Source organism: Mercurialis annua, linkage group LG3, assembly GCF_937616625.2.
Source record: "Mercurialis annua linkage group LG3, ddMerAnnu1.2, whole genome shotgun sequence".
NCBI classification, from domain to species: Eukaryota; Viridiplantae; Streptophyta; class Magnoliopsida; order Malpighiales; family Euphorbiaceae; genus Mercurialis; species Mercurialis annua.
Genome location: NC_065572.1, coordinates 57680813 through 57691686, shown reverse-complemented (window position 1 = coordinate 57691686; position 10874 = coordinate 57680813). Strand labels below are relative to the sequence as shown.

General features: G+C 30.3%; 1 protein-coding gene across 3 annotated transcripts; it reads left to right on the top strand.

Moving 5' to 3' along the window:
* Nucleotides 1–2779: 2779 nt before the first annotated feature.
* On the top strand, nucleotides 2780–8116 carry LOC126675205 (terpene synthase 10-like). 3 transcript variants are annotated; one of them, XM_050369812.2, is made up of 6 exons: nucleotides 2780–3010; nucleotides 3401–3755; nucleotides 4277–4495; nucleotides 5320–5458; nucleotides 7315–7563; nucleotides 7764–7899. In XM_050369812.2, exons 1-5 carry the CDS (start codon nucleotides 2803–2805, stop codon nucleotides 7513–7515), a joined length of 1122 nt encoding a protein of 373 aa, XP_050225769.1. In that variant the 5' UTR covers nucleotides 2780–2802; the 3' UTR covers nucleotides 7516–7563; nucleotides 7764–7899. The 3 variants fall into 3 exon arrangements, with proteins under 3 accessions (XP_050225769.1, XP_050225771.1, XP_050225768.1); XM_050369814.1 differs by lacking the exon at nucleotides 7764–7899 and adding an exon at nucleotides 7081–7165 and having other exon boundaries at nucleotides 7315–7485; XM_050369811.1 differs by lacking the exon at nucleotides 7315–7563 and having other exon boundaries at nucleotides 7764–8116.
* The last annotated feature ends 2758 nt before the right edge of the window (nucleotides 8117–10874 follow it).

Genomic DNA, 10874 nt, shown 5'->3' with positions numbered 1-10874 from the left:
TATTTTCTGCTGATACATTAGATTATACAGATGTTACATGTCAAGAATCTATACAGAATAATACCATTATAGAACCAGTCAGGAAGTCTTCTAGAATTGTTCAGAAACCTGTTTTTTTGAAAGATTATATATATAAACTTCCAAGTACTAATGCTGTTTTAAAAGAACATAATAGAACATCTCCTCATAGTTTTGATAAAGTTTTTACATATGACAAGTTACATTTGTCTCATAAGGTTTTTTCAGTACAAGTTGACTCAAATATAGAACCTAAAACCTTCAAAGAAGCTGTGAAGCTTCCTTGTTGGCAAGAAGCTATGCAAAAGGAATTGACTGCATTAGAACAAAATAACACATGGTATTTAACTCAATTACCATCTGGTAAGATCCCAATAGGTTGTAAATGGGTGTTTAAGACAAAATATCATAGTGATGGAACCTTAGAAAGACACAAAGCAAGATTAGTAGCAAAAGGATATACACAACAGAATGGTATAGATTATACATATACATTTTCTCCTGTGGCAAAAATAACTACTATTCGTGTTTTGTTAGCTATAGCAGTAGCAAAAGGATGGTTTCTACAGCAGCTGGACATAAATAATGCCTTCCTTCATGGTGATCTTCATGAGGAAGTGTATATGCAGGTTCCTCCAGGACTGCCTTGCTCACAATCTAACACAGTCTGCAGGCTTACTAAATCCTTATATGGTTTAAAACAAGCCAGCAGACAGTGGAATGTCAAGTTGACAAATGCTTTGATTTCACAAGGATTTGTTCAGGCAACCTCAGATACTTCTTTGTTCACAAGATAGCATGATCAATCATTCACTGCTCTCTTAGTCTATGTGGATGATGTGATCTTAGCAGGAAATGATATGGATCATATTAACTCAGTAAAGACTTATCTGGATAAAGTTTTCAAGATTAAAGATCTTGGTAATCTGAAGTTCTTCTTAGGTCTTGAAGTTGCAAGATCTAAAGCTGGAATAAATCTTTGTCAGAAGAAGTATGTGTATGATCTTTTGAAAGAAACTGGATATTTAGAGTCTAAGCCTGCTTCAACTCCAATGACAACATCAACAAAGTTAGCTAAGTCAGATAGCCCTCCTTATTCAGATATTACAGCATACAGGAGATTGGTTGGTAAACTTATATATTTATGCAACACCAGACCTGACATTGCATACTCAATCCAACAACTATTTCAGTTTATGGATTGTCCAACAGAAGCTCACTATGCTGCAATTGGAAGGGTACTGAGATATTTGAAGAAATCTCCAGGCCAAGGAATATTCTTCACTGCTAATAATGATCTTAATCTGACAGTCTTCTCAGATTCAGATTGGGGCAATTGTCCAGATACCAGAAAGTCAATTTCTGGATTCTGTACTTTCTTAGGAGACTCACTGATATCCTGGAAGACAAAGAAACAAGTTACTGTTTCTAAATCCAGTTCAGAGGCAGAGTATAGGGCCCTAGCAAATGTCACTTGTGAAATACAATGGATAAGATATCTTCTACATGATTTAAAAGTCACTACAACTCAGTCAGCAAAGGTTTATTGTGACAATCAATCAGCTTGTTATCTGGCACACAATCCAGTGTTCCATGAAAGAACAAAGCATATTGAAATTGATTGTCACATAGTGAGACAAAAGATTCAAAGTGGATTGATTCATTTGTTTCCTATTTCCTCTGATCAACAGCTTGCTGACTTCTTCACAAAACCTCTTCCTCCTGCAATGTTTCTGCATTTTCTCAACAAGATGGGCATACATGACATCTATGCTCCATCTTGAGGGGGGGATGTTAAATGTATCAAGCTTCTCAGCAAATTGAAGATGTTTAGCAGAGTGCCACATCATCAATTCCAGCTAAGCTTGTTCAGCAAATTGAAGATGTTTAGCAGATCAATTCCAGCTAAGCTTGATTTATCAGAAGTTAGAAGTTGTTAAATCAGTTAGACTAAAAGTTAAAGTTTCTGTTAGGATTCTGTTAAGTTACCACCGTTAGAATAAGTTAACAGCTAATCAAGAATATAGCCGTTATGTAATGAACTCACAGAGTTCTTAGTATAAATAGCTTGTAATTTTCATTATTAAAGTTTAGTGAGAATTTGCTCATTTTTACAATCTCTTAAGTTGATCTAAATTCTAATAATTTTCTTTAAATTTTAATACAAAGAAGCTAGAGGATTAAATTCTGTATATATATTTTTTCAAGGATAAAAAAATAATTGGCGGTAGCACATCTATAGCTATTTTTGGTATTTAATACAGATTACTTTTTGATTCACCAATAATAATGCAGGTGGATAGGAATCAGTAATGAACACTACTTTAATAGAAAAGGCAGCATACTAACATTCTTTTTCCAACAGCGTGTTTTCTCATTTTCTTTACCTGGCATATATATACTCTTTTTGCAAAGGAAAAATTGGCAAAAGGACATCAAAGACTTGGTTAAAAAGTAAGCTACGTAGCAGCCGGAGAACGCCCAATTCAAACGTGCAGTGAGTGGAAGAGTAAGGCTAAAATGACCCCTAATAAAGAAGCAGCATAATCTTACGTGACGAACTAGATCATTCACTCAAGAGTTTCTCATTTTATTTGGACGGAATTTAAAAAGTGCATTGCACTCGACGCGTGATGCATGAATTACATGCGTAAAATAAAGAGAACCACAAGTTCAAGTGAGGGACCTAGGCCTATCATCTATACGAAGAAACTTTAATAATTGAGGTATTGAATTTAATTATTGAGCATGGGCCTGGAAGAGCTAAAGGGAGAAGTAAAGAATATGATGCTCAATGAAAACATGGCTCCCTTGGATAAATTGGAGCTCATTGATACCTCGCAAAGACTTGGATTAGCTTATCTTTTCGATGATGAAATCAAGACAATTTTGCAAAGTGTTTATGAGCACACTCATATTAGTACCTTGGATTTGTATGCTACAGCCCTTCAATTTAGATTGTTCAGACAACATGGCTTCAAATTATCCCAAGGTAAACTACATTTTCTTTTCTTTTGTTGGTTATTTGTTTTTTTATGCTTACCGGTGCCAAAAACCCACATATTTTAAAGGTGATCAAAATCTATCCAATTTTTTAAATTTGAATTAAATTGTGTTTGCGTCGCATAATGTCAAAATGACAACTATTTTACTCAAACGACATGATATTTTAATCAGTCATGTAGGCATAAGTAATCTAATTTTGAAAAATTAAATTATTGTTATGGCATGGCCTAATTATAATAGATTTATAATTTTAGAATATTTTAGAAATATTTTTAAAAAGTCGAAAATATTTGATTTTCTGATACAAGTAATAAACCTTTTTTTTTATATGTTGATAACATTATCTTAAATGCAGAAACTTTTGATATTTTTCAAGACGAGCATGGAAACTTCAAAACATGTCACACCGAGGATTTGAAGGGATTACTATCTCTGTTTGAGGCGTCATTCCTTTTAGAAGAAGGCGAAAGTATACTAGAAGTCGCAAGAGAATTCGCTACCGTTTCTCTCAAGAACCACACTCAACTAAGCAAAGATCAATATCTATCCATGTTAATAAATCAGTCACTGGAGATCCCACTCCATTGGAGGATGCTGCGGTTTGAGAGCAGATGGTTCATCGATGTATATGAGCGAAAACACGACATGAATCCACTTCTCCTCCAATTTGCTAAGCTAAATTTCAACATTGTGCAAGCAACCCATCTGGAGGACCTAAAAGATGCTGCACGGTTTGCTTTTACTAGTATACACTACTTTTTAACTAAGTAGGATAAGATTTATACACGTACAGTGGCGGAATTAGAAAATTTATTCACATGAGGAGATCAATTTTTGATCAAATCATACGTTGTTCGCTATTTTTTAGACAGAACAATATATTAATTGACTTAAAAAAAAACAAATTAGAATAAAAGACATATTGTTTGATTGATTTTTAGTTTTTTATAGACTAAACAACATTGTCGTTTACCTCAAATTTTCAAAAACATTATTCAAGTATAAAATAATTATTCGCTACTCACTGATCTCTAACATTTCAGAATCAAATAAAACTATTTTTGAAAGTACATGGGCCAAATAAAGAAACAGAAGGAAGGAGATAATTAAAACTGTTTAAAATAAAATAAAAGGATCAAGTAAAAGTCAAAAATCTCTAGGCACGAAATAAATAAAAAATAAAAAGCACATGATTTTTTTTAGGATAAATTTTGCCATTGATACTATTCACTTTAAGTTTGACCATATGTAGGTGGTGGAGGAGTACATGCCTCGGAGAAGAGCTGAGATTTGCAAGAGATAGGATAGTTGAGAATTTCTTATGGACTGTTGGGGTTAAATTCGAGCCGGAGTTCGAATATTTTAGGAGAATGTCTACTAAAGTTAATTCATTAATAACAATCATAGATGATATCTATGATGTGCATGGCACTTTGGATGAACTCCAGCAGTTTACTGATGTTGTTGAAAGGTTCGTGACAGATCTTCGGGTTATTGTCCAAAATGATACCCAACCTTTGTACCTTATATTAATGGTAACCAAGTTTTAATTTGTATCTTTTTGGTACCATAACTTATATTATTTAGGGTTAATGTCATAAAAATTCACCAACTTTATACGTTTCTCATTTTAATCACGAAGTTTAAATTTTCTCATTTTCATGCACGAACTACCACTTTTTCTCAAATTCATACACGGTGCTGAGGTGTCACGGTTTCATTGGTGTAATTTGCTGAGGTGGAGATCATTTTACACCAATGAATGAGTGCCACCTCAACATCGTGCATAAATTTGAGAAAAAAGGGTAGTTCGTGCATGAAAATGAGAAAGTTTAAACTGTGTGATTAAAATGAGAAAACATGTAAAGTTCGTGATTTTTTTTGACATTAATCCTATTGTTTATTTTAGATAAGGTTTTTTATAAAATCCGACAACTTGATGTGGCAGCCGGAAAAGAATTTTTCTTTTTCACATCAGATTGACACATTCTATTAACCATAACTCTATTATTAGGTTATATTTGTTAGTTTATTTGATTAGTCATTTGATGTGAAAACAAATAAATCAAAACTTTTATTCTGGGCGCCACATCATAAAAGTGTCCGGATTTAAAAAAAAACTGATCTGAAACAAATAATAGAAATTAAAGTATCAAAACGATACAAATTAAAGTTTGGATACTATTTTGATACACAGTATAAAGGTTGGATACCATTTTTACTAATAACCCCAGATATTCAATTCGTATCAAAGTGATACTAATTTATGTATTCAATTAATTCCTGTGATTTCAGGTGGGATGTGAATGCAATTGAGCAGCTTCCACAGTACATGAAAATATGTTTCCTATCCCTTTATAATTCCATCAATCAAATTGCTTTGGACGTTCTCAGGGAACAAGGATTTCATATTATGCCCTTCTTGAAGAAAGCTGTAAGTAATTCACTTTGTTTTTCAATGGCCAAAGGTACATTTTGGATTCTCACGTTAGCCTCCAATTTTACTTTAAATTTTAGGCTATGTTTGGTTCATGAAATGAAACAGTATAAAAAAAATTGCTATTCTATGAAAAATGGAATAGTTATTCTTTATTTTTTTAAGAGGAGTAGTTATTTTACAAGATTATGGAATAGCAATTTTATGGATTTACTATTCCATGAACTAAAGTGAGAAATAATTATTCAATTCGGAATAATTATTCTATTTTGGAGCTATTTTATTAACCAAATATGACCGTAATTTTTTTATGAATAATGGAATAGTTATTCTTTATTTTTTTAAGAGGAGTAGTTATTTTACAAGATTATGGAATAACAATTTTATGGAGTTATTATTTCATGAACTAAATTGAGGAATAACTATTCAGTACGGAATAGTTATTTTATTCCGGATTTATTTTATGAACCAAATATGACCGTAATTTTTTTTATTCTCATTTACGTCTTAATTTTATTGAAAAAAAAATCAAACTGAACCTTCTTTTACCGAATTTCATTTTATCGTGTGATCCCATGCTGATAGATAACATGAATATATGTGGCAAACTCGTGGTAGGCAACAATGATACTTTATTCAATTTGGACTTGATATTTGTTTTTCTCATTTGGAGTCTAATGTTATGGACTAGATTCTCTAAATTTCATTTGAATTGGGGATTATGTTTACAATTTACACCATTTATTATAAAATAAAAAGTATAGATAAAAAAGATATAATTTTAATCAAATTAATCTACACCGTTCATTATAAGGTGTAGATCGTAAACATTACCCCTTCAAGTTCAAAATGAACTTGAGAAAATTCCACTCCGTTATGTTATAAGTAGGTAAAATGTAAACAATTTATTAATAAAAAGAAATAGCATTATGTCATACTTATGAGTTAAATAGCCCATATAAATATTATATAAATAACTAAATTCTGTGTGGAGTATTTATCAAATTATTTTTTTGATTAAATAATATATAACATTGAAAGAGACTAATTTATAGATACTAAATCAATATAATTAAGTGTTTTACAAAAACAAATATTAATGCAAGCTAAGGTGGAAATGAAACAATTATTAATAGTTAATTATTTATTATGTTAAACAAATATCATTTTTTCATCTCTCTTTGAGACATGATTTAATTTGTGCCTTTTTGTAATGTTAGATTTTAAATAAAAAAAAAGGTTCATTCAGGTCCAAATTGAATAAAATTTTACGTGTATACCATGTGTCGTCTACGTCAATATGAGATAACTGTAAAATATAAATCAAATAAAACATGCTCTATTTTTTTTTTCAATGTTAGTGTATATATGAGAATTAAAAAACAATTAAGGTCTAAAATGAAATCCAAGACTAAGGTGAGGATTCAAATTATACCTTTGACCTTTTAAATCGATGCATAACCTCAACTTATCTGCTTTTACTATTCATTAAAACTATTATCTAACACAAGTTTGGGTTGTAGCTTGTATGTTACAAAACTTTTTTTTTTTTATTAATTTCATTTTTAAAACTTTAATTCGATTCGAAAAAGGTACCATAAATTTAATTTATATTTCAGATTATGATCGTTGAACTAATTCAGATTGATACATTCTTACGTGATAGATGGTAATTGGACAAACATCATTTTCACTAAATACCACGTAAGTTTATACATTTGTTGAAATTGGCAATACCATTTTGAAAAGAATTGAAGTTTTGGTATAAAATTGAGACTAAAGACAAAGATTTGTTACAAGGCTAAGCTCGCAACCGCAAGTTTATTCACTTGATTTACTTTTAATTTTTTCAGTGGGTAGATTTATGTAAATGTTACCTATTGGAGGCCAAGTGGTACTACAGCGGTTATACACCAAGTTTGCAAGAATACATTGACAATGCATGGATTTCTATATCGGCTCCTTTGATCTTGGTCCATGCTTATTTTCTTCTTAAGACTCCAATAACAGATGATGCTTTGAAATGCTTGAATGAATATCCTGATATTATTTGATGTTCATCTATGATTCTACGGCTTGCAAATGATCTCGGAACATCTTCGGTACTCGAGCATAGCCGATACTTTTTGAAATAATTATTATCAGTCATGATATCATATTAAAATTATTATTTTCTTTCTATATTTTTTCAAAAAAACCATTGTATTCCCCTTACTATTTAACTAAATATCGTGAAGGAAACAATGATAATTTTAATGTAAAGTCAAGAGAGTAACAATAATTGTCTTTTTTTCCCTATTAGGATGAAGTAAAAAGAGGCGATGTTCCAAAATCGATACAATGTTATATGCATGAAACCGGAGCTTCCGAAGAAAAAGCGCGCGACCACATCGAATCCTTAATCGATCAAACATGGATGAAGATGAACAAAGCACGAGTAGCTATTGATTCGCCATTCTCGGATGCTTTCATCGGAGTAGCAGTGAATCAAGCAAGGATGGCCTTATACATGTATCAATATGGAGACGGGCATGGGAATAATGAGGAGGGTAAGACTAGAGATCGTATTATGTCATTACTTATTCACCCAATTCCTATGTAGATCTCTTTGCCTTTTCCTTGAGCATTTATATGCAATTCATTTAATTTTTCTTAGTCGGTTACTATATATAAATCAAGATTGTAATTTTGTTGTGTGAATAAACCTAAAATAAGATGGAATTAAGGATGGAATAGTAAATGAAATAATATTGTTGTCGTTATTATTGTAGAGCAAAGGAATGTTTGAATGTCAAAATTTTAGGTATATAATATATTTATAATCAATGATCTATAACTCAAATGATATAAACGCTAGACAATAAATCTGCTATGTTCATCTCATAAGCATTTCCCCTTTCCAATTATCAAAAAAATTCATAACATATTTATAATCTATCTATACAATACTATAATTCTAAGCTTTCAAATATTTTTTAACACAATTCCGACCAGTGGATTCTCCTAAGTGAAATTTCCCTTTCAAAAAATAATTTACTCAGCATCTAAAATATTTTCAGAAAACAAAGCTCGTTCTTGAAATGCCGTTCAAGGTTTGTTCTTTGTTTTTAGTGCATGAAAGGCTTTATTACATTGAATTTATTGTATGTTCATATAATCATATTATTAACACAATTATTTGTCACTACAAGGAATTCTGTATTTGGCAACAAATTCTTTTGCAGCTATTTTTTTTCTGCTAAAAAACCTTCTGCAACATTAATTTTGAAAGTTGCTTCCATTAATTAAGTTATAGCAGCATTTTACAGCTAATTTTGTTACCAATTACTTAAAGCAACGTTTTATTAGCAGCAACATACCACAATTTTTTTTGTTGCTATATGTTAACAGTAACAATTTTAGAAATATTAGCGGCAAAAATATTTGCTGCTAATTCTAGTATTTCTTGTAGTGTGTAGTCGGAACCTACCAACTGTTGACTTAATTTTATTGAGACTTGGGAGAGCTTCCACTCGAAGATGACAGTGATGCCGTAAGATTCTAACCCTTTAGATTATTTTTTCAGGAAAACAATAAAAAAAGGGTCTAATGTCTTAAAAATATCCGACCTTTTAGTCTCCTTTTAATTCTATTCTGACGTTAAAAACTGGTCAATTTTATTCTATTACACTACAAGGAATTCTGTATTTGGCAACAAATTCTTTTGCAGCTAATTTTTTTTGCTGCTAAAAAACCTTTTGCAACATTAATTTTGAAAGTTGCTGCCATTAGTTAAGTTATAGCAGCATTTTACAGCTAATTTTGTTACCAATTACTTACGGCAACGTTTTATTAGCAGCAACATACCACAATTTTTTTTGTTGCTATATGTTAACAGTAACAATTTTAGCACTATTAGCGGCAAAAATGTTTGCTGCTAATTCTAGTATTTCTTGTAGTGTGTAGTCGGAACCTACCAACTGTTGACTTAATTTTATTGAGACTTGGGAGAGCTTCCACTCGAAGATGATAGTGATGCCGTAAGATTCTAACCCTTTAGATTATTTTTTCAGGAAAACAATAAAAAAAGGGTCTAATGTCTTAAAAATATCCGACCTTTTAGTCTCCTTTTAATTCTATCCTGACGTTAAAAACTGGTCAATTTTATTCTATTACACTACAAGGAATTCTGTATTTGGCAACAAATTCTTTTGCAGCTAATTTTTTTTGCTGCTAAAAAACCTTTTGCAACATTAATTTTGAAAGTTGCTGCCATTAGTTAAGTTATAGCAGCATTTTACAGCTAATTTTGTTACCAATTACTTAAGGCAACGTTTTATTAGCAGCAACATACCACGATTATTTTTGTTGCTATATGTTACAGTAACAATTTTAGCACTATTAGCGGCAAAAATGTTTGCTGCTAATTCTAATATTTCTTGTAGTGTTATGCATTTCCTCGTTTTAATTGCACCCTTAAACACAGGGCCGGCCTTAGACAAGACGAGGCCATAGGCGATTTTTTTGAAATATTTATAAAAATATTTATTCATATCAAAGTATTTGTATTAAATTTTTTATTTTATTTTTTCATAAAATTACGTTCATTTTTTAACTTTTTATTTTTATAAAATATGTTTTTAGTAGACCATCGACAAATTTTAGAAAAGTACATTTGAAATTTTTTTAATAAAAAATTAAAATAATGCATATACATTAAGCCCTAGACGATAAAAATATATAAATTAAATATAATTTTAGATGGTATTAGTCAACTACATACGTATTATTAAGGAGTCTATTTAATTATTTGAAATTAAATTTAAAATACCAATTATTAAAATGCCCAATATATACATATATTAAAAGATTTATCTTTAAAAGATTTAAAATATATATATGGGGCCTTTGCAATTTAGAGCTTTAATTATTAAAATATCTAATTAATCTTTAAAATAAAAAAATTAGTACATATCACTAAACATTTCAGTAAAACACATTAAATAATAAAATATATATATTTTGTAAAATGTTAAATTTTTTTTTGGACCCCATATTTGTATGAGGCCCTTCAAAAGTGGAGACCCTAGGCATAGGCCTTAGTAGCCTATGCCTAAGGCCGGGTCTGCTTAAACATTATATTGACTTTTTTTATTTATAAAAAATTAAAAAAGATTATTCAAATTGATCCTTTTTCATTAAATTAATCTTTTCTGAATATTTCTTTTTGATATTTTTCAGATAAAAAAAATATCAATTTAATGGTTAAGGGTACGATTAAAACAAGAAAATACAAAATAGGATAAAATTAATCAATTTTAAAAGTTAAGGTAGAATTGAAAAATGGCTAGAAGGTCAGGTGTTTTTAAAGCATTAAACCTAAAAAATTATAATGTGTCATATAAAGTTTATTTAAATCAGTACAAGTTACTTA